The sequence below is a fragment of the Sparus aurata genome, chromosome 17, assembly GCF_900880675.1.
Source record: "Sparus aurata chromosome 17, fSpaAur1.1, whole genome shotgun sequence".
NCBI classification, from domain to species: domain Eukaryota; kingdom Metazoa; phylum Chordata; class Actinopteri; order Spariformes; family Sparidae; genus Sparus; species Sparus aurata.
Genome location: NC_044203.1, coordinates 10,189,996 through 10,213,704, shown reverse-complemented (window position 1 = coordinate 10,213,704; position 23,709 = coordinate 10,189,996). Strand labels below are relative to the sequence as shown.

Below are 23,709 nucleotides of genomic sequence, written 5' to 3'. Positions count from 1 at the left end.
GGTGGTGACGGATGGCTCCTCCGACTTGGGATATAGATCCAGGACAGAGACACATTGAGCCACAGAGCTGCGCTCACTCACTGCAGTCCTTTCACATGATGCTGCAGTGGGGGCGCAGCGCTGCAGTGAGCCTGACCTGCCAGCACAATTTATGTGTGTGTGCTTCTTGTGATCATAGCAGAGAGGACTCATGACTCCCTCACGCTATCAGGGAAATATTACCACATTCAGTGAGATTTTTTTTCCATGTCTGAGTTAATTATTAGTGTCTCTCCGGGGGCCTGTGGCCACACGTCACAGAAATCGTAAGTGATTATTGCAGAAAAGTGCTATTTCTGAAGACCAGTGAAACTAGAAAAAACTTGTTAAACCACATCCGGACGATGAGACACGAAACCTTTCAAAGACACTACTAGATGTACTGATAATATTCTGTTATGTTAGGGTGTGGTCTGACTAGAATGTTGCATTCATTAGTTCCCTGGGCCTCAAACAAAAATAGCTAATCCAGGCTAAAATGTTGTTATCAGGCTGAAATGATGACCTTGTCTTGAATAACAATCCTCTCTTCTTTAGATTACAGGCACATGAGTCGAAAAACCAAATCGCCGTCATGTGATTGGCTGAGTGCTGATCGTGTGATGTCACACGTCATCCTCCTCAAGACCTGATGAGCTTGTTGTGACATATTAAAGGTCCAATATGTAAGAATCTGTCACCTTTTAAATCAAACTCCCAGCTATAAAGGCAACCTATCACAGTGACTGCTCACTGCTACTTACTGTATCCTTCCTCTGTATATCTTGGACTGAAGACTGCTTGCTACTATTAGCCTGTTAGCTCAGGGGAGTGTTGCCGTTTACAACACTAGCACAGGAGCCTTGGATCATTGGAATAAAAGGGTTTTCAGGCCTGGGGCTAGCTTGTTAACACGCTAACTCCAGTAGATATCTCTGAAACAAAGAAGCATTTGACAGAACATCAAAACTGCGACTTCTTCAAATTCAGCTGATAATTCTAGTTCATTTTTGAATGCACCTTTAAGGCAGTCTAGATAATATAGCACAGTATACTTACAGGATCCATTTTATTTATCAATTGTATTTGTAAGGTCTAGTATTTCATGTATTTTTGTGGTCACATGACCTGTCAATTGACCCCCTGCTCAGGCACTTGCATGGTGTGTCCCTGTTTCATGTCTGAAGAAGAGTTTGCTCCTGAAATGCCACACGTGGAGATAATAAATGTTCATGGGAACATTATCTGTTGTGCAAATTCAATTTTTGTATTTTCATCCGTTGGTGTTATCGTTGTGTTTTATACTGTGCTACACAATATTTCCGTTTCCACACATTTACGGTTGTTATTCAATTATTAAGATTGAATTAAGTGAGAGTGTAAGTGATGTGTGTGCACAATTACGCACATTAATTTGATTAGAAGCCTGCTGGCAGTGAACTCCATGTGTTTTTCTCTGTACCCTGAGATCTTTGAACTATAAAATTCTTAATATATTTAACATATATACATTATATATCATATAATACATATAATATCTTTCGTCAATATCCTACCTTACAATATCATATTTCAAAATGGAATTCTCTTATAAAGTACTAATTTATGGGTATATGTCACAAAAGGGTTTGAATACAGACAAACATAGGAACATACAAACACCCAGCATATCACAGTTTTTTGCTGTGTTTTTTTGGTTCAATTTGTCTGATAAATCATAATAAAACAGTCAGTTCCCATCACAAAAGGCAATATTCGGGAACGACCTGTGGGGTTCACCCCAAAATGTCTGATCAGGATCAAAGCTAACTGTTAAAAAGCTTTCACTATTTGTAAAAAATATTTGTTGCTATGACAACAGGAGCTCCAGATCAAACAGCGACTCGAGAGAGAGGACCTTTCACACACAGCAGCATCCTTAGCGGAGGACGCCACAGAGTCCTACACACTGGACCGTTAAATATTGTGAAGTAAACCTGAGCTGGCGTGAAAACTTTTTTATGCCGGTAAATACTTTCAAGCAAAACCCTCAAACTTTAAATTCGGGGTGTTGCCCTGGACGTAGTGCTGAATGAACTTTGATTGACCTGAAGATTACTTTGAGTTGAGAGCTGTACACTAAATGGCCCCTCATGGGTAGATTTACTGTAAATCACATTATCAAATCGAGATATATTGGAAGGCACAGAGGAGTGATCAGCCACAAGTCATGTGGTTAAAAATAACGCATAGTCCATCATAAAGTAGCACTTTCTTCATAAACAGATTGAAGCAGCAGGACAGGTTGTACGTACAGCGTGAGGCATTTGGGTATTTGAGACAGTAATAGCTCCTGATATGAGCTCTGTGCTGTCTGCAGGGCTCATAGGCGATATTTGTCTGTCTGACAAAGGAGGCAAGGAGATTCAGTCTGTTCGGTGTGTGTGTTTGTGTGTGTGTGTGTGTGCGTGTGGGCGCTCTCGCTCTGGGGAGGGGCGCGATGCCGGTGTGACTGATTTTCAGACATCTTACTAATGTGACGGCATCGGAGGAGGCGGGTGACACATTCAGGACAAGTCCCGGGTAAACAACTCGCACCCGGTCAGGTATTTCATTACACCTCTCTCACATCCGCCGGGGCAAGATAATGTGTAATAATCACTGCTACATGTGTGTCTGAGTGTGAGAAAAAGAGGCAGGAAGAGGGAGAGAACACAGCCGCTATTCATGACACAAGTCACCTTCATGTCCTCAGTAAATGAACTCAATGAAAGCCAGCAGTGGAGTCAGATGACAAACTGAAGATAATGTGGTTAAGCCGCTACAGGAGAACAGGGGAGCGGGGTGAGTTTTCTTGCTTACTGTAACAGGCTGATCTAATAATCCGAGCGCTGGAACAACAGTGCTGCTTGGCTCAGCTGGGACTTGAAAGAGCGGCATATAAAAAAAGAAAAAAAAAAACAGAAAGGAGAACAAAAGTGAAGAGGACGAACAAAAGGAGGAGAGGAGTGTGACTCGCCCACCCTCAACTCTCGGCACTGAGAAGCAAAAATAACCTACACACACACACACGCTCACACACACTCACACACAGGAGGAATAATCCCTGGGCAACTTGGACATATTTAATCTGCCTCTCATTTTCAAGAGGGATTAATTTCTATTTCCTAATCTGCTCGATGTCCCTAAATCAAATCTCATCGGTGCATTTCCCCCCCGTGCGGCCTGTCTCCTGTCTGGTTGTCTGACAGCCCGAGTTTACCTACAGCTACCACTGTGGCTTAACTAGGATCAGACTGAAGCTGCCAAGAGACCACGTGAAAGTAAACACCAGGCTGGGAGGGAAAAGGATGATCTGCTGCAAGCACTATTTACATTGGTACCATCTGTACATACGAACCCGCTTACATTCACAACAGAAAACCCTCAAATTTAGTCTGTAAAACGTACATTTTTTTTTCTTAGCAACATTGTAGAGCCCCGTAAGCCCCACATAAACCATTAGTGGTCAGTGCAGATGGGTTTTTTTCGGCCGTTTTGAACAATCTGCCAGCCCTGAAGATGGTTACGTAACACGCTATTGTCACCTCAATCACATCAGTAGCGGACTACGCTGCCTGACTGATACCTGCTTTTTATAGAAACATCAGCCTGTGCAAATCCTTTCTAGCAGTCTAACCGCTGTACATGCAAAACAGACAAGATGTGTGTTTAATAAAAAAAAAAAAAAACACACACATAATCTTCCTGTTCAGTTAAAAATGCTAATTTGTAAGATTGATACGTTTTCATGCACTATAATATATATACTAGGGTACAGTACTCACCCTGAAGTAATCGCTGCATGCTGCCAGGACGGCTTTGTGGGCATGGAACTTCTGCTCGCCGGCGACCAGGGTGACGTCACACAGCAAGCCATCCTTCCTCTGCTGGTTGAGGGCAGCGAGGACCGAGTCCTGGTGTGACTTTGACTGACAGAGCCTCTGTCCTGTCAGCATCTCCCTACTGCTACACACACACACACACACACACACCCACACATACACACAAGATATGTTGTTTAAGTGCAGTTAGATGAAACAAAGTGTTATACAGTATTAATGACACTGACAATAATACTACAACTAGCTATCTAACTGTGGCTACTACAATTACTACCGCACATATTCCTATTGGGGAGAGGCTGCCTAAGTGAAAAAAGAGATTATTTTGCTTACTACACCCTTACATTGAATTTGAACATAGTGTTCTTGTGTAATTTTTTTAATATTTAGATTTTCTTTCACACTACAGCAGAAAGATAGTTGCTAGCAGCATGGCTCTAGAGATAGCAGTTAGCTTTCTTTGCCCACAATTTTGGTCCAGACAGACTGAAACATTACGATGAACTGTCATTAAATTTCATACAGATAGCATGACAAGAGGAGGAACATTATAATAAATAGCCTGTTACTTAGGATGTGGTGACCTTTAACTTATGTTTAGTGCGGATTAGCAAATGTTAGCCGGCTTAAACAACAATCTTAAAAAACATCAAATAAAACATGGTAAAATGTCAGCTCAGCATTAAGATTGTCATTGTGTTACTGTGTTAGCATTTACCTCAAAGCTCTACTGGCCTTAATGCTGCTGAATGCATTGTCATCGTTTTTGCTAACTTCTTTACCTTTTTGCATTTAGCAATTCCCGCCCTCGTCCCTACGTCACAGCACTTACACAACTCCTTTCTTTTTTTCGATATGGCTCTCTTTTCCTCTTTCTTTTGTTCAAGCGTTTTTCATCACTTAGCGTATTTGGTTATTTAAGCCGCAAATGTTTGCAAGACATTGCAATAATCTCAAATTACATAACATGAAACACGATAATATCTGCCTAAGATCAGAGTTAGCATTGTCATTGTGAGCATGTTGCCATGCTAGTTTTAGCATGTAGGTCGAAGCTCCAGCTCGCCTGAGGTTCTGCCTAACAGACTGGCTAGCTGTGGATGTTCGTGTCTTAAGATTTCGGTCTCAGTCCTCAATTCGTTCATTGACTTTCTAATATTTTCATGACGGAGCAGATCCTCTAGAAAAATGTTTACAAAATATTTTTGTTGTTTATGTACATGTTTTGATAGCATTAGCAGTCCGTGAAATGTGTACGCCACATAGTATTAGCATCTTGTGGAGAGAGCAGTAGGTCCTATAAGATGTATAACTAAAATGTAAATTAAAAAAAATCACATTAAAAATGAATAAGAGTAAGTAAGTTGAATTAAATCAAATGTAATGTTGACAAAGTGACACTCTCCTAATCACACAAAATCCTTTGCCACAAATGACACTTTCATGATGCCCCCACAATAACAAAGAACACTTTGTGCCCATCAGTATGTGTCTTACAGTTCTCAATACAATACTCCACTTTTTTACAGTGGATGTTATGTGACAAATACACAGACTACATAACACGTCTGAAAGATCGTGGCTGACTGGCTGACTGATGGACTGCTGTGGAGCCATGTAGAGCCAAATATACCCTGTTTTTCCAAGCCATCCTCAGTCCCTCTCCACTTGTACCCATCCATCAGCAGTATGCCACCCTGTCCATCCAAATCCATCTCTGTCCACTTACAGTTGCAGCAGTCACTCTAAATGCTGCTGTCTGCCAGGAGGCTTGCTCTGTCACCTTCATGGTGATGGGGTGTAAGACAGAGGAAATAATGGGTGTGTGGGTGGGTGCGTGTGCGCGCCGTGGGCCAGAGGTAGGATGAATGATGAGTCAGGCTGTTTGTTTGGTGGTTGGACTCTGCCGGAGGGAGGAACCGGGGAGAAAAGGACAAAATTGCCGTGCTGGATGATGGGGAAGGGAAATTACACGATTTTACAACTCAGAGAGGGAAAGGCTGTACGGGGGGATTTGAGGAAGGATGGAAGCCCTCGGTGCCCTTGATGATAATAAATATCTGAAAACATCTAGATGAAAATATTATCATGTAACTTCCATCAGTTTCAATGTATGGACTTGCTCAGTTATGCTGTAGTATATTAGTATTGCACTACGATAAAATTTAGAGGCATGGTTTGTTCAGAGAATGGTCAAAATTTAAGTAGCAGAGGTTGTGATGGTTTTCCCACAATGCAGCCAATCATCACTCTAGAACCTCATGCCCCCAGGCTTGCAATAAAAAGAATATGGTCTCCAAGGTAAAACCAAGATGACACAGCCACAGAGGACATAACAACTTGCAACTTTGTTCAGGTGTTGAATATGACCTCCTATGACTACAAAACTGAGCTTGTTTTATACAATCGGTAGAGTTTCACTTTATAGGCACAGCGTGAACTACGTCTTTAAGAAGCGGGGATTGCTGTCTGCCGGTGTATTTTTGATACTGCCACTTGAGGACACAGAGGTCTGAAATCCTGCAGATGGTTTAACTTGCCAGGAAGCAGGATTTGCAAGATGATCATTTGATCTAAAAAAAAAAAAAACAATCAGGCCAGGCTTCAAGCTATGTGCTTACGGCCGAACTACCGTGGTACAGACCAATCAGCGTGCTATGAGGGCCTGCTGGCAGCCACACGCAGGGTTTAGATGTGACGACAGTGAGAGAAGCGACTGTTTGTTTGAAAAAAAACAAAACAATGGTGGCTCCATGGGAGGTTAGCATAGATGTTGCTAGCATCAGTTATATCAGAACTGGAGAGAAGTATTCATTAAAGGAAGCGCAAAGAATGGCAATGAATTTGTTTCCTAATTATTTTTTGAAAGTGCCTGCCTATTTCCAAACTGTTTGTGAGGGCGGCTTTTCATATTGTTCTGTATAAGAAAACAGTGTGTCAGGTTCACACATGGTGCCTTTAAAAAAAAATGCTTCATTCTGAAGGAAAAGGTAGGCAGATTGTTTAAATAAGTCTGGCAATATTCTTTATTGTTATCACCAAATCCCATAAATAAAGACAAACACAGGAGTTGACCCTGCTGAAAAGTGTTGCCTGTGTAGCCACAGCCTGATATATGGTATTCCTCTATGCCACAGAGCTCCATTGTTATCCAAAGTCAACGGAAAACACAAAAGTAAGCCACCAGGATGAGCTGCTGTAAATACTCACCGGCGCCGCATCTCCACAGCCGAAAATAGTCCCCAACAGATACACAATATGCCTCTGTTTGATTAAAGTTTGTTGAGACCTGCAGTGCCGAGCTGCATTAACAGGAGCTTTATTTTTTTTTTAAATAAAATGTATATCTATGACCCATTCCTATAAAATTCTGTCATTAGAACAAATGTTCTCATGAAATGAATGGGAGTGAGCCTGCGAGCTACAGACAGGCTGTACTGACAATATTAAGAAAAAGGACTACCATGTTGTCGGTTTTGATCTGTTCATGGGATTTGCTGACCGTGATGAAAATATAGAATATGGCACTTCTCTAAGTAGGATTACCCTTGTCTAACCGCCGCTGCACAATAAGCTGGATAAGAACAGAAAGCCAGTGCGGAATGCACACTGCCAACCAGTGCTGCAAGTAAAGATTATTTCCATTACCATTATTACATAATCTGCTAAATATTTTAATGATTAACTGCTTAATCGTTTAGTGTAAAAAAAAAAATGAAAAATGCTCATCACAGTTTCCCAAAGTAATATCTTTAAATGACTTCTTTTGACCATCCAACAGTCCCAAACCCACAGACTCTTCGCTTACTATCATAACTGACGAAGAGAAGCAGTAAATCTTTACATTCAAGCAAACGTTCGATCTTTTTTGATTATGACAAAATCGTTGGCAATTCATTTTCTTTCCATCGACTAAATCGATTATTCCATTCATCAACTGGTTGCTGCAGCTGTGCTGGCAACCCCTTTATTGATGAACATATTGATCTAACATATAGCACGTTACTCAGTTCATATAATACAGTAAAGTGCAACTGACTTTTTCTTTATTTATTGTTTTTAGCCTTGAGCATGCCTGTCTGTGTACAGTATGTCTAGACGGATAAGGCCACTTACCTGAGGCTGGGTTCAGAAGGCATGCCCCTAGACAATGGAAGAGGAGATGGTGGTGGAGGTGGGGTGACGGTGCTATGTGGCTCCTGAGGACTGTAGTCTCCTCACTGGGAACATACATCAGCCTGATAGGACAGAGCAGCACGTCAGCTTTACTCAGTCCATCCACTCGACCCAGCCGCACTGTGACAGCCTCCGGTGCGACGCGTGAAGGGATGCAACCGCCCGTCAAGCCTAATGCTGACTTCTCCCTTCCCGCAGACACACTGCTCTTGACTTTGACGATTCCTATGGCTGCTCTTACAAGGCCCTTTTTCACCTACAGCACAGTGGCTTGCGACAGCCACAGGCACCTCGGAGTAGGGACTAAACAAGCTCAGCACTTCTACAAAACAAGCTGGGAGTCCAAATTACACCAGGTCCCTGTGGTGTAGCTACAACCTTGACATAATGTGCTACACACCTGAATCTGATATCCCTCCCTTTCTCTTGCAAGATAATAGCCGGCAGCTCGAGAGGGAAACAGAGGTCAGCGCAGATGCACTCAGAAAGCCAAGCTACTCTGGATACTCTGATTGAAATACTACTTACTTACTGTACACTATAGTCGCCCCAGGTCCTCTCAAATGGCCACTGTGTGGAAGGAAGCCTGTGCACGTACGTGGTTCACCTTAAGTGGAGACAGGAGGGCACTACTGGCTGCTCTTGAGCGTGGTCCCCAGACAGATCTGGTTATTGATCTGTGTATGAATGACCTTCAGACGCATGGCCACAGGCGACTGCTCACGACTGATGAGGGAGAGAAGGAGCTTATCCTGTGGTCCACCGCCAAAACAGGCCAACACATGCGCATGTTTCACAGCTTTCCCTACATAAGCTTATAATAGTGTGTTGTTGTTTTTTTCTTTTTTTTGTATGGAGAATGAAAATCAAGCAAATGTTCATGGAAACCTGGTCTGTAAATCAAGTCAGGAGTGTAACTAGGGCTAATATTCCATCCTGCATTGGTCACTGCTTCATCACACATCCTCAATTTGGGTAGCTCATGAAGTTCTGATGGCAAATGACGTTCAATTCAGCAACATTTCTCACACCTTCTAGTTGGGACACGTAAAGCCTCAGAACTGATTAAACATATCCGGAAGGTGGATATATTTAGGATCTGATAATCACAACAAGTAGGCCATTGTTCCCCGCTAAACACTGTAATCTCCTGACTGAAAACAACCACATTGGTAGATGTTGTCTTTTTACGCACAACAGGCAATTAGGAGCCGGGCATGAAAAGCGCGCAACTGATATGTGGGGGAGAAGGAGGAAGGTTTGGGTTGCCAGATAGGCAGGCACCATTAGTGCATTAACTGTCACTTTTCCAAAAGCTCTCAGCTGTCAAAGGGTCTCCTAGCAACAGGCCAGCGCCTCGGTCCACAAAACTATGAGCACGGTGAGCAGCCTCCTCCGCACGAGCACAGCGATCCTGTTGCATCCATCACGGGGCGCACTCAGGCGAGCCACACCGCAATCTGCTTTTTAGGGCACCGTGCGGCTTTGCGGGAATGTACTGTATTCGGCTGCCTCTTGTTTTAATATACCACAAGCTTACGCACCTCATATGAATGTGTTCCGATTCGGTCCCGTCCCCTCTGGCGGCGCCTCAGTTTTTAAATGTCATTTGATGTCCGAGGCTGGTCTCTTCCTGCATCCGCGGCGGGAGGAACGAGGAGCGCTGCGGCGAGCAGATGCGCTCAGTTCTCACGGACACTTTGTTGGTTTCCACTGTAGCACCTAAATTGTTACATTATAACCCCGCCTTCTCCACGGCGGTCACATGAATGTGGACAGAGAGGGGATACAGCGCCCCCCGGTGGATAATTGGGGCGCGGCACTTTGTGCGAATGCCTCCATGTCCAGTGAGATTCGGGCCTGCAGGGAACACCAGGGGTCCTCAGAGGGTTTTTGAGGGCTGTACAGAAACATTGGGTATCGTTTGATTATTTGTTACTGTCATTTAGCACCACACTACTCCAACAAGGACTGACTCGTAGACTAGTAGACTGACTCCTGTCATGACTTACAGCGGCACTGTTATATTCACTTGTGATGTAAATATTGTCTGTTTGGGTTCAATAAAGACACTTAACCAGTGAGTAGTATGCATTTTCATATAGACTATTTTATGGCTGTATTTCATTAGCTGTATACCACTTTTTGAAATATCTGTTGATTATCCCCTGGAGGCTGGGTTTTAGTACTTTACTGGCTAAATTGATAAATATGTGACTTTCATCAAGCGTTATGAAGTAAAACTACTCTACACCAGCATCGTCACCCACTTTTTCTTCATCTTTTCATAAATAAGCGACAGCACCTCCTGTTGATGTGGCTGCGGGGGAAAGCAGATATTGTCTGGATTAATAGACAAGGTGACTTTCGTCCACAAATCCCTGCAGTCTCTTGACACTTCTGGTCTGGGACTGTCCCATTATTCATCTGCCGGGATGCTGCGTTCAAGTGCTCCCCGTCAATCTCAATTTTCTGCCGCTGTTGACGCATTCGAGTGCACCCTTGCATTGAGATATACTTGTGTTTCTAGCACACTACTGAGAATTTAGCACGAGTTCAACCTTCAAAACTACAAGTGGCACGCATCGTTTACTGCAATAAATCGGTTTTACAAATGTGATTTTACATATAAGTAACGTATCTACTAAATGTTCATATCGGTGAATAAGAAAATCTTGACCTCTCCAACTGCACGTGAAGGCAGCCTCCCTCCACAGCAGCCAGACAGGAGAAGACGGAGAGCTGTGCTGCGGCTTGTCGCAGGAAACACGCTACCAAATTCCCCACAGGATTGCTCCAACGAGTATCCATGTAGACAGCTGTTACATGGAATCCGGGGTAGTTGGTGGTAAGTGTTTGTGTTTCGTTTTTATACCCTCTTAGTAAACTTTCTTGTAACTTACCGAAGTTGTTTCGGGCCCCGTCCCTTGGCAGCGACCGAGGCAGGGATGTTTACTGTCCTCTCTCCCCCCAATTGGCGTCCAATTTACGGGAAAACGTCTTTCCTGTCGACAGACTGAAATACCCTTTCAAGTACTTAGCTTCGGGTGTAAGCTAAAGGAACGTAATAGTGAGTTTTTTGGCTAACTTGTACACGCTTTTTACACCGGCGTGGTGTTGTTAGTGGTAACAATATTTACTTTGCTAACTTTCATCGTTCAATCATTGCTAATATGCTAACTCAAAAGTGTATGCTAATATCAAATCAAATTGCTCCACTCTCTCTTAGCAATTAGCAGCTAACAATGTTCACTGTGAAGTTTACTGGAAGTACTGACTTTACAAATGAACTGTGCTGCGGTAATATTAAGTAAACTCTCACCACGAGTGATAGTACCAGCACATGATAATCATCAGGAAATTAAGCACCCATATAAACAACCCATCTCTTTATTCTTTAAAGAGAATACACTTTAAAAAAAAAAAAAAAAAAAACTGAAATATTACTTGTAATAAGACACACGTGCATGTGTTAATACACCTAATATATATGTATATCAAAAGAGTCCTTTGTGATCCCCTGTGAAAACCTAAACTGATACTTTGCTTTTGTGTTCACGGGGAAACTATAACATTCTCTTAGGCATTCAAGATTCTTGTGAAGCTCTGACAATTAAATGTGAAGTTTTATGTGCATGGACAAGCTCAGACTCATTCTCCTGAATGAGCCTGGATCTTTGACATCCCCCACTCTGTGTAAATGCATGCTCCTCAAGTCTGCACGGGAATGGACTAGATGTTTCGGTCCCTTAATTCCATTGTGCTGATGTGTCTCTAAAAAGTGTTTCTCAAACTGGATGGACCGAAATACTTAATTAGTTTTAATTTGATTCATTTAATTTGATTCTAGGTGATAGCATGAGAGGTTGTATGATAGACTGCCTTGATGTTAGGGCTTCAGTCTGTTCCTGTTCTAGAGGATCTGTAGTAAATTCGATAATAACCACCTGCTAAAATCTAATCAGCTGGGTGTCATGAAGACAGATCGTCATGAAATGTTTAGTCGCGAAGCTGAACACAGAAACCCATTTCCGCATAAATGCTTCCTTTCCAGGGATGTTGGATTCCTATCTGTGACACCGAGGCACATGCTGACCAATGATGGAAAAGTCTGACTTGCTGCAATGCCCATCGGCTCCACTGAGATGACCCCAGGAGAAGTGAAATGTGGATAAGGGTGTGAGCCGGGAGAATTCAAAGTCTGGGCCGAGATATCCCCACACTGAGCCAAAAAGAAACCTGTTCTAGTTGAGACAAAAAAAAAAAAAGCACACGCGAACCTCCCAATCAGCTGCCACAATGCTGCTGCCAGGACCACTGTGGGTGTGCCTGGCTCTGGCATGGATGGGAGGCTGCAGTGCCCACAGTCTATTTACTTGCGAGCCCATCAAAGTCCATCGGTGCTTGGGGATGCCCTACAACATGACCTTCTTTCCCAATATGATGGAGCACTACGACCAGGATATTGCAGCTAGTAATATGGAGGTGAGTCCTCATAACATGATATATAACACTACATTGAAACACTGATTTGTACCCACATTGGTCTTGTTGGGCAGTAGCTAATAAGTCTTTTGGATTGCCAATGTAATGTTTTCATTTTTCCAAAAAAGACAAAGTTATCAAACTATAAGTTGCATTTTAAAATTTACACTTATTTCATTTTCCTATGTTTCAGTTTTTTAATCAGTTCCCTATTCAAAGGCCCCTTTTGTAACACACATTTCTTCATTTCTTGTGGTATTGATGTTTATTGTGGTATTGGGTGGGTCGCTGCAAACCCATGTTGTGGATGTGAACGGTATTTAGCTAAACATAAAACGAGGTTAAAACCCACATAACTCTATTTTAAATTCTAGTGGAGCTGCTCGAGGTTCCAAAGGAGTGGATTTTGAGCTACAGTGATGAACTAGAACACGCTAATACAGGGTATATGCACAGGATGGGGAAACTTTATATTAAGGGCACCCCAGTTTTTAAAATAAAATTATGGCATTTTGCGTTTCTGCAAACTTAAAGTATGTTCATAGTTGCAGGTGTTACATGTATCAGAGTGACATTTCTACAATGTATACCATGTTCACTACATGTTTATGAAAGTCAGCTTTCATGTCATGAGGTGGAGGGGGTGATGTTACAGAGATGGCTGCCAAGCTAGAGACAACTGATATTTCAAATGAGATGTAATTTCCGAACAATTTCCAGACATGTTTGTGGTGACAAAACCAGGTGTTTTAAGCCAAAACATGATGATGAATATCTTTTCTTCACCCTCACCGAGTGTTTTTCTGTGCCTAGACCAGAGCTTTGTCACAAGATGAAATTGAATTTGAACAGAAAGAAACATAAAGTTGCAGCCTAAAGAAATGTTAAGTTTTAACATATCAGTGGTTGGCAGAGACATTGGCAGCATTTATTCTGGCGTCTGAGTTGGTTAATGAGGTTCACAGCTGCTGACCCACCTTAAAGAATCCCATTAGTCTTGGTTTCCATAGAGAGATGTAATTATATTGGCCTGTGATAGAAAAGCTTCCTCTGCTTGTAAATACAAATTACAATTCAAGTCACATTTAAAGATAATGAATATCATCTCAAAATAATTGCTAGGATTAGTTCCATTATTAGTGCTGTTTGTGGCTTCAGTCTATAAATGTCAGTGCCTGTCAGCCTTCCGAGGCGCATATTGAGTGAACCATAATTACCGTTTTGTAATGGTCATCAACAGGCAAACACAATTTGCCAGCCCGAGTTCATCCACAGATCATGCCTGATTGTTATAGAACATTATTTAGTGAATAAAGTGTTGAATTGTATTAGTGTGCATGTGATAACTCTGGATCTGTCACTTACTTTGAATGATCAAAACCCCATTTTAAAACATTAGAGAACATATTGCCACATTGTCAAATAATGGGGAATTAGTGTAGAGGGGGAATATCTCCCTAATGAAACTGCACATCAAGGTTCTTTTAAAAAAAAAAGAAGATTAAGAAAAAACATTTTTCTTGGTACAAGGGAGTGGAGTGTATGCAACACACACTGAGGTCTGAGAGTTGTTTAGCACACTCTGTACATTTTATTTCTCTGCAGTTGTCTCACAGTAGAATCACTTTTTTAGTGAATAGCGATAATTTGTATTCATGTGAGGCAGTTTTGCACATCAGCAGGGAGAACTTATTGAAAAATACGTTTAATAACTAAGAACCATGTGAGGTCCAGCCACTGAAGCTTTGTATCAAAGTGAGGTGAAGAGATGCAAATATATAAATGTGGTTCCTTAGTCTGTTTTTGAGCAGATGCTTTTCATTTTGGTCTGAAAGTGAAAGTGGGATTAAAATCCATTTTTGCTAAGAGAGAGTATATGCTAAATCTCCTTTGTGATTCTTTTGTTTGTAATCACAATTGCTAAGTTTAATTTCCCTTCTCTGTTGTGATAGCGCCCCTACATTAGTGTTTTCGATTCACAAACACTAATGTGTTAGCAAACAGCAGCTAAACAACTTCCATTGTATGATTCATGACAAAGAGCAGATGTTGAAATGACATGAACCGAAATGAATGCTAGTTAACTTAGCCTGCTAGCCAGTAAGTTGGTTAGCCTCGCTTGCTAGCTTTCTAAGCAGACTGCAAACAGGAACGTCCTCCTAAATGGTAAATGCTATAATGGGACAGATGCCTTGAAGTTTTTCTTTTTTTTTGTGGCATAGACACCTTTATTAGCAGTAGACAGAGAGGAAACATGGGGAGGGGACATGCAGCAAAGGACCTCCGGCCAGAATCGAACCGGGGTCGGCTGCGTTTTATGGCATGCGCTCTAACCACTCGACCACCTGCGCGCCAAAGATGCCTTGAATTTTTAATGTTACACAACCAATGCTATCCGCTCCAGTGTGCACCATGAAAGTCACTAACATGTCTTCTACCAATGCCAGCACTGGGGTGTCAGCAGCTGCTGTGGAAAGTTAAGATGCTGTTTCCACAAATATGGCAAAAACGTTTTTTTTAAGCTCTTCCAAAAAGTGGAAAATGATGTCCAGTAGCTGCAGTGACATTATTCTAATTTATATTTCCTCACACAACCCCCCCCCCTGGCCTTCCCTACCATGCAGACCAACAGACCAACTGTTGTCTTGTGTCCCTCCATAGCACTAAACTCAGTTTGTGTAGTTGTTGCATCCTGTGTCCTGGCATTCCTGAAGGCCAGGGTTTGGGTTACACACATTTGGAGTCAGAGTGTTGAGCATGAACAGTGATCTGTTGAAGGAGTCTTTTGTGTATCATCTTGCAAAGGTAGCAGGTACAGGCTTTTTATTTCACAGTGAATCTGGCCACGGGCAACTTCATCGACTTTGTTGTGGGGGGCCTTTGATTTCTGGAGGAAGGGGAGGGACACACCCAGCCTCACACAAAGCCCAGCCTGCATACCACAATGACTATTCTCTCTCTGTTAATCACTCACTCATTTTCCCCCTGTACACAGTCTTACCTCTAAGGTCCTGTCTCCCAGGTGACAGACTTAAACTCTCTGGCCTACATTCAACATTACATACTATACATGGCTCTATTTGAAAGTGTGCAGTGATTTATGACAAAGCCCTGACGCTGTAATCAGGAAGTGTTCTGTATGGGCTCAGTCCAGCCTATCAGTAGGATTTTCTGGAGGAGGGATAACCTTTTTCTGCCCTTGGTCCCAGATTCCGCCCATGTTTGGCAGCTTTTGAAATAGAAAAGTTTGAAGCGTTAGAATACAAAGAGAATGGAAAGACTAACTGACGTACTGAAACAGACAGAGAACACTCGATGGTCTTAAAAAGTTCAAGCGAAAGTTTGAAAAGTGATTTTCTAGCCATTTTTCGACTCATTTAATCCTCAAAGTACTTTGCTCTGAAATTCTCTGCAGAGGATTTTGCCTTTAAGACCAAGTCAGCCCGACTTGTACCACTGATCCTGGCTAAAGGTTTCAGAAATGAGGGCAGTTTTTACAGTAACTCTGTTATAAAGCAAATAGAGGTCAGATTGTTGAGCAATGGGCAGCTCATTGAGACGGAGTCCAGGACCTCCACATTAGAGAAAGAAACAAGGACGCTTACTGTCAGAGGAGGGAAGCCGCGGCCCCACAGACGTGGGCCTGCTGCCAGACTGGATTTCAGAAAAAAAAGAGCAGAGGAAACATTGAATAGTAGACTGTGTTGAAGTGTATGTGTGTGTTTTGTGTACAAATATTAGCATTATAGACTGAAGTCTGTCCGTGCATGTTGATCTGATAATGGTAGATGAGGTTCAAACACAAAACTCTAAATGTCCACATGGTTTAGTGCAGTTGTAAGTGAGCAATTTATTTTGGAAGATGGAAGTGGCTTAGAGGCAATAATGAAGGAACCTCTGCTAATCTGAAAAGTATACACTAACTTAAAATCCAAGGATTAAGAAACATCAGCATAGACAGGATCTAGACCTGTGTAACTGGCATGAGGTTGTCTCCAGCGTAAACTGTGTATGCCACTGATAAATCCACACAGATTGTGCTGTAGACACACTAATACCGTAGCTCATCAGCAGTCTAACCTATCAACAGCTCCGTGCATTCCAGCCTTCCTGGCCTGTCGTTGTGTGTTTCCAAACGTCCGTTCACTCATTTCCTGCCACCTATACCACACCCCCCACATCTCACTTCTCGAGCTCTTGACCAGTGTGTTGAAATGGAAGGATATGGTTCCCAGCCACTGAATGGGCCCCTTTGTGTGGCGCTATAGATCACTGCAGATCAACAAAATACAGTAAATACTTAATGTAGAGCAGTGGTTCCTGACTTTTTTCATTTGTGACCCCTTAAAATGAACTCAAGTCAACTTGATACTGATCATCATCACTTCTATATGTTTGTGGTTTATCACAACCGTTTTCCTCTTGTTTTATACTGTAGGGCCTTATATGATAATTCAGTATTTTTCAACATCAACCCTGTTTTCCCATGTTTTTGTGTCTAAGTGACTAATGTGGAGTACATTTTCTGAAATTGTTCCAGTATTTAGCGAGGCCATCTGCAGAAACTAATTAGCCAAAACGATCTTGGTTCGTCTTTCCGCTGTTAAAACAATCACCAACTCTTTTTTTTCTGATGACCACCCACTTTCTCACTCCACTCCCGAAATTACCATGCTGAGCTTCTGTTTATATTTTTTTTAAAAAAGGAGGATCTACAAAAAGGATTGTGTCAGTAGGGATCCTTTACATAATGTTGTCAAACACCTAGAATAACAATCAGTGCCTGTCAGTGGAAAAAACAAGCACTTTTGTGAGCAATTAAAATGCAAGGGAATTGCCCATTGCTGCCTGTTTCATATTTGTCTCTTTTAATACTGGACCAATTTTCAGAAGAAAAAAACACGGGAGAATAATTTCCAGGTAGAAAAACACTAAAGTTGCCGTTCAAGAGACAGAATGGTCCAGTTTTTACCCAAGAAAAATCAAAGATTTGGTAATGTCTGAAACTATCAATCTTATTTTACGTAGTATAAACATTTTTTACCAACTCCATTCCTGTGTTGATCATATTGCAACTCCTCATTCTCATTTATTACCTCAGCACTTTGGTCTGTTTGCCCGCAGTAGGTTGCATCTTCAAAGGTCTTCTCATGATCTTACCACTACTACTACTACTCTCCGCCTGATATGATCAAATGTTTTCAGGGGTGAATCTTATAATAAATGTTTTGCACAGACTCCCTCAGACCACAGTGAGCAAGGTCGCATTTTTTCGGATAAAAGTGAATATAACTTTTCTCTTCATCTCCAGCCATTCATGCCCCTGGCAAACCTGCGCTGTTCTCCAGATGTCCACCACTTCCTATGTCAAGCCTTCATCCCAGCATGCACCGAGGAGGACAAGGTGATCCGTCCATGCAGAGAGGAGTGCGAGACCGTTATGTCCGACTGCGAGGAGAATATCCGAATCTTTGGGATCATCTGGCCTCCTGAGCTACAGTGTGATAAGTAAGAACAACAACATTTCAGAGAATCTTTAGTTAGCAACACCATTGGTTCTTGAGCAATCCAATCAAGGATGTATTGTTTTTTTCCCCCACCAGATTGGAGTCATGTAGCTTGGTTGATGTGTCAGCACCAGCAACCACCCCAATGAGTGCATCATCGGCTAAGAGGGACCTTGGCTTCTGGTGCCCTCTGCAGCTTAAGACCAAGCCGGGTCATGGATCATCCTTCCTGGGCGCCCAGGACTGCGCTCCACCTTGCTCCAACATGTACTTCAAACCCCATGACATTGAATTTGCAAAGAGCTTTGTCGGCGTGTGCTCCATCATCTGTTTGGGTGCCACGCTCTTCACCTTCCTCACTTTCCTCATTGATGTCAAGCGCTTCCGTTACCCCGAGCGTCCCATAATCTTCTACGCCGTGTGCTACAGCTTCGTCTCGCTCATATACTTTATTGGCTTCCTGCTGGGGAACAATGCGGCCTGTACCAAAGCGGCTCATCCTGCAGGTGTGGACACAGTGGTGCTGGGCTCTCAGAGCAAAGGCTGCACTCTGCTTTTCATGCTGCTCTACTTCTTCTCCATTGCTGGTATTGTCTGGTGGGTCATACTCACCATCACCTGGTTCCTGGCAGCTGGACCCAAGTGGAGCTGTGAGGCCATAGAGAAAAAAGCGGTAAGTTTTAAAGAATGTGTGGACTTTGTTAGTATCAAATGGCAGGAGAATACAGCAAAGAAATATTAACATCAAATGAACAAATGAGGAATTGATCACTGTTTTTAGGTGTGGTTCCACTCTGCGGCCTGGGGGATCCCCGGGGCATTAACTGTCATGCTGCTGGCTCTGAACAAGGTTGAAGGAGACAACATCAGCGGCGTTTGCTTCGTGGGGCTCTACGACCTGGACGCCCTGCGCTACTTTGTTTTGGCCCCTTTGTGTGTGGGTGTAATAGTCGGCCTCTTCCTCATCCTGGCGGGCATTGTTTCTCTCAACAACGTCCGCCAGGTCATTCAACACGATGAGCGCAACCAGGAGAAGCTGAAGAAGTTCATGATCCGCATCGGCGTGTTCAGCTGCCTCTACTTGGTGCCACTGGTTACCCTGTTAGCCTGCTACACCTACGAACAGAGTCACCGCAGCACCTGGGAGAACACCTGGATCAACGACCGCTGTCAGGAGTACAGCATCCCCTGCTCCTACAAGGTAGCTGTCGATTATTCACTCGCTGGAGGTGTAATGGCTCCAGATTTATAAAGGGAGAAGAACACAATAGAAACTGCTTTCTATAGTGTTGTGTTGTTCACTTACTTGGTTGATGCTGTTCAGAAATTCCTTTATTAGTCCTGCAAACAGGGACATTTTGTTGAGTGAAGATCTAGCACAAGGCTACTATTAGTGTGTGTTTGCATGTGAAAAAGGGCAAAGTCAATGCACTATCTAATCTCAGAAATTGCTAATAAAGGCTCAGAAAGGCTTAACATTGTTTACAAGTTGTAAAAATGTTTTAGCTCAGCCAGCAAAAGTCAAACAATTAAACTCTAGGTGCAGTGCCATGACGAATTGAACAATTGTAATAATAATCAACGTGATAATTTGTCTTTAAGCAAAACCAAAAATGTCTCTTGAAAATGTATTATGATATTTACAGTATTAGGTTGACTAAATATGGAAACACCACATTAAAACAGTCTTTGTAAACACCATTTGAGCTTTTACCATAAATATCCATTACAAAAAATGTCTCTGAATCAAAGGGCACAATTCCCTGAGCAAAGCACACCTGATTGTTTTTAGAATTATATAATAGTCCAGACTCCTGTTCCTAAATGGTCCGCTTCATGTGTGTAAAAGAGAAGTGCCATGTCCAGGGTGAAATTTAGTGCAACTAAATATAGATATTTAAGCAGATGTTTTAAAAGAGGCCTGGTGGTCTGTGTTAGTTTCTATTTGTTTTGTTAGTTTTCGAAGGCAGCTTACAGAGCAAGAACCGAGCAAGAACAGGTCAAATACAGGCTAACCAGTATAAAGGGACAACTGTCTACAACAACAGTGTATTCTACCCAGCCACAACATCTTCAGCAGTGAGTCTCTCTATGTCATCATAGCAAAATGTGGTCCCGAAGACACAGAAGCGATTCAGATACATTTGTCAGATGTTTATATGTCTGTCTGTCTGTCTGGAGGTACTGAGTACTCATGTTATAATGTAGTCACTGGGTTGTTATGGATTAGAACGGGTGTCGCAACTGGTGTGATCCCATTGGTCTCCAGTTGTATTATATAATATATCTATGTATATCATTGTAGTGCATTATTATATACTTCAGTTTTAAAATGGTTGTCCATTTATAATATATAATATAATCTGTAGTGCTGTACATAAACCATGTTATGCTGTCGTACAGTGTGAAAATGATGATGAAAATTCAAAGCTAAAAGGACAATGTAAAAGAAAATGACACTACCTTAGTCATTTGTTAAATGTCTGTATCTGAAGCAAAAAGTTAAAAAGCTTGATTTTGTCTTAGGTCAGAAATTTGCACACAAAATCACAAGGATTCTTTAATGGTTGTTGTTTTGTCTGCTTGTTTCAGATGACAGAGCTCGACCGGCCGGATCTCTCCCTGTTTCTGGTGAAATACTTAATGACGTTAGTGGTGGGAATATCTGCAGTGTTCTGGGTCAGCAGCAAAAAGACGTGCTCTGAGTGGGCCTACTTCTTCAACAGGACCCGCAAGAGAGAGTGAGACCTTACCTCCAGTCCTGTCACATTTTCACATTCAGTTTCCGTGAGAAGTCAATATGTAGTGTCACTGTACTCTCCTGTTCTCTGACCAACAGTCCCATCAGTGAGAGTCGCCGGGTGCTGCAGGAGTCCTGTGAGTTCTTCCTCAAGCACAACAGCCGCGTGCAGCACAAGAAGAAGCACTACAAACCGAGCTCCCACAAGCTCAAGGTCATCTCCAAGTCCATGGGCACGAGCACAGGCGCTGCACCATCCAACGCCTCCACTTCCGCAACCATAACCAATCAAGGAACCTCTGCGCTGGGCAATCATGAGCCCCATTTGCATGGATCTATGTCTGAGGCCTCAGTCAGGGAGCACCTGGATAGGGGCACCTCCAGCCGAAGCTCCAGGAGAGGGGAGAGGGAGAGGGAGAGGGAGGGAGGAGAGAGACGGAGCAAAGGTGGGAGCTCCAGTAAGGTCAGCAGCCGCTCAGGGAGCATGCACAGAGTCCCAGATGGCAGGTAAGTGAGAACGAGGTGAAATACCTCAGCTAGAATTGTGAAACGTTTCATCTTTTTTGATTTTGAAAGGCAAATGTCAGTGTAACACTTTGTCTACAAGCAGTTTTATTCTTGTTGATATGATAGACACTTCTGTTGTATTTCAGCTCTGTTTAGGAAGCTTTGTACTTGTGTTTTATGTTAGCAGCAGTTAGCCTTCTTTGTCAGGTAATAATCAACAATAATCTGCGTCCTGGTTGGTTTAGGATGACTCCAAGGAGCGAGCTGTCAGATGCCAGGCAGCTCCCCAGTGGACAGCAGCATCCAGCTTTAAACCTATCACACAGCAGCAGCATCCAGGGCTCCGCCCACCAGCTGGTGCCACGGGTGCCTGAGGAGAGCAAGGACACAAAGGACAGCACCTGCTGAGACATCTGACCAACCAATTTATCTGTGCATTCATCCATCCATCCATCCATCCATCCACCCACCCATCCATCCTTCCATCCATCCATCCATCCACCCACCCATCCATCCATCCATCCCTCCATCCATCCTTGAAACCACTTTTTCATTTATCAGTTTTAAACCATAGAACCATTTGTATTATACTTCATATAAGCTTCATCATCACATTATGATTGTATTGGTTACATTATAGTCAATGAATGTTTCAAACGCAGTATGTTCAGAATCCGTTGGTTTCAGCGGAGAACCTGAGGGTGCTGGATTGTTCCGTTAAGTGACGGCTGTGTCTTTGAGCTTTACTTGGCTTCTGTCCATTTAGTGTATATCTGAGTGTTCTGCTGCTGAATCAGCTGCTGTTTTCCACCTATACATCTACCAATGGTCATTTAATATTTGTAGCATGCATTTAAAAGTGTAGGTCTATGGTTGTGTAGCTTGTTAGCTCCATGGCATGAAATGCATACTAGTAAACAAATTCAATATTTATGTAAACATTCTATTTTTTAGAAATGAAGTCTTTCACTGGACTAGTCGCTACACTGAGTGTTATGTTAAGAAAGGTCATGATGTCGCCAAACATTCAAAGTAAGGAGAGTCTTACTGTGGTTGGTTGTTTTTTGAATGTCTTATTGTTTTTCCTGGAATGATGGTTTGTCTTTAAACCTCATCTTGTAACACACACAGTGTGCTACTTTACTGCTCCTTTGAAATTAAGGGCCAACTTAAACTTGATGTAGTTGATTTTTAGACAGTATTGTAATTGTGATTTTTATTTGACAAAGTTTTACTTTGTCTTGTTTCTGTTGTCCAAACACTTAATGTGTGCAGAGATGTCTTCAAAGAAGTGTTCTGCGTATCTGATAAAGTATAGCTTTATAGTCCTCTACAAGAATGTACCTTCCTTTGAGTAGTTCCAGATCTTAAAAGAAGTTCAAAGAACCTACAGATGTTTAGCATATGTGACGTTGACCTGTGATCCTGCTGTAGGTATAAATTCATGTGATTTTGAATGAATTGAGGAAAACAAATCGAACCAGCTTTGCACTATGTGTCATTAGAAGCACAAACAACACATTATTAAGTATGAATAATCATACACAAACACAAAAAGACAATTTGGGGCTTTGTTCAGGGCTTATTTATAACATATGGCTAATGGCCTGGACCATACATCTTTTAAGTACTTCCAGACGCCTGTGATGTATTGGTGAATCTGTCATGCTGGACTGTCTTATTTGCTGTTTAAGGGATTTATTCTTCCCTCAAAGGTGCAATATGTAAGAATTTGTTCACGAACAGGATATAAAGACATAACAGTGTGGGCATCATGTCAAAGACATCTATGTATTTGGTTACAGAGATGTAGGTTGAGGTTAGCATGCTAACCTTAGCACATTGTGGCTCAAGAGGTGGAAGTCAACACACATCCGAGCTCCCAGTCCAGGCAGAGTCAGCCAATAGAGCTGTACGGTTAGCTACAGTTAGCCGCTACAGTTAGCAGCTGTTAGCATTAACGCTGCCCCCTATTTGTTTGGAGCTTGAATTTGACCGGTGGCCGATTCTTACATACTGCACCTTTACATGTCTTTACCTTTTATATTTGGGAGTCACAGAACAATTCCAATAACACTAATTAAAAGGGAAATCTTTGTTGGTCTGTTTCTGTTGTGTACATACATGTATGCTCTTACTCTGGCATGTGGACGGGGGTCTTTCCTATAATGTATCTAGACTGGGTTTAGTCTATGAAATGCTCTATATGACTTTTGTAAACTTTTTTTTTTGTACGTTTTTTTTTTTATGTAGCCTATCTTGTCAGTTGAATTTTTGTATCAATCCAATTTGATTTTAATAAAATACAATGAAATGACTTTTGATGAGTCGGTTATGTGCCCATCTGTAGTATAGGCCTTAACACCACAACAGAAGAAGAAACTGTCATAGGACCTTTGGATTTTTTACACAG

The 23,709-nt window shown here is 42.3% G+C and overlaps 2 protein-coding genes across 5 annotated transcripts in view; one reads left to right on the top strand and one right to left on the bottom strand.

The window, feature by feature from the left end:
• The window catches only part of klhl32 (kelch-like family member 32), a 31,540-nt gene extending 21,733 nt beyond the window's left edge, over window positions 1–9,807 (bottom strand). The window contains exons 1-3 of one of the 4 annotated variants that reach the window (XM_030394432.1): window positions 9,602–9,807; window positions 7,998–8,119; window positions 3,825–4,005 (exon numbers count right to left, since the gene is read on the bottom strand). In XM_030394432.1, coding sequence (XP_030250292.1) covers window positions 3,825–4,005; window positions 7,998–8,020 — 204 coding nt within the window. In that variant the 5' untranslated portion in view covers window positions 8,021–8,119; window positions 9,602–9,807. The remainder of the gene's footprint in view (window positions 1–3,824; window positions 4,006–7,997; window positions 8,120–9,601) is intronic. The other 3 variants (XM_030394433.1, XM_030394435.1, XM_030394436.1) reach the window with 3 other exon arrangements.
• Window positions 9,808–10,757: 950 nt separating this feature from the next.
• Window positions 10,758–23,616, top strand: fzd6 (frizzled class receptor 6). The gene is made up of 8 exons (XM_030394431.1): window positions 10,758–10,905; window positions 12,112–12,542; window positions 17,854–18,050; window positions 18,146–18,722; window positions 18,831–19,250; window positions 20,642–20,790; window positions 20,889–21,296; window positions 21,542–23,616. The coding sequence occupies exons 2-8, from the start codon at window positions 12,357–12,359 to the stop codon at window positions 21,702–21,704; spliced, it is 2,100 nt and encodes a 699-aa protein (XP_030250291.1). The 5' UTR covers window positions 10,758–10,905; window positions 12,112–12,356; the 3' UTR covers window positions 21,705–23,616.
• Window positions 23,617–23,709: the final 93 nt, after the last annotated feature.

Bases quoted from the DNA above. Each gene is read 5' to 3' on its own strand.
- fzd6 (XM_030394431.1), top strand. From the start codon at position 12,357: ATGCTGCTGCCAGGACCACTGTGGGTGTGCCTGGCTCTGGCATGGATG. The intron at 18,051-18,145 runs GTAAGAACAACA...TTCCCCCACCAG, and splicing joins CCTGAGCTACAGTGTGATAA to ATTGGAGTCATGTAGCTTGG. The intron at 21,297-21,541 runs GTAAGTGAGAAC...TGGTTGGTTTAG, and splicing joins CACAGAGTCCCAGATGGCAG to GATGACTCCAAGGAGCGAGC.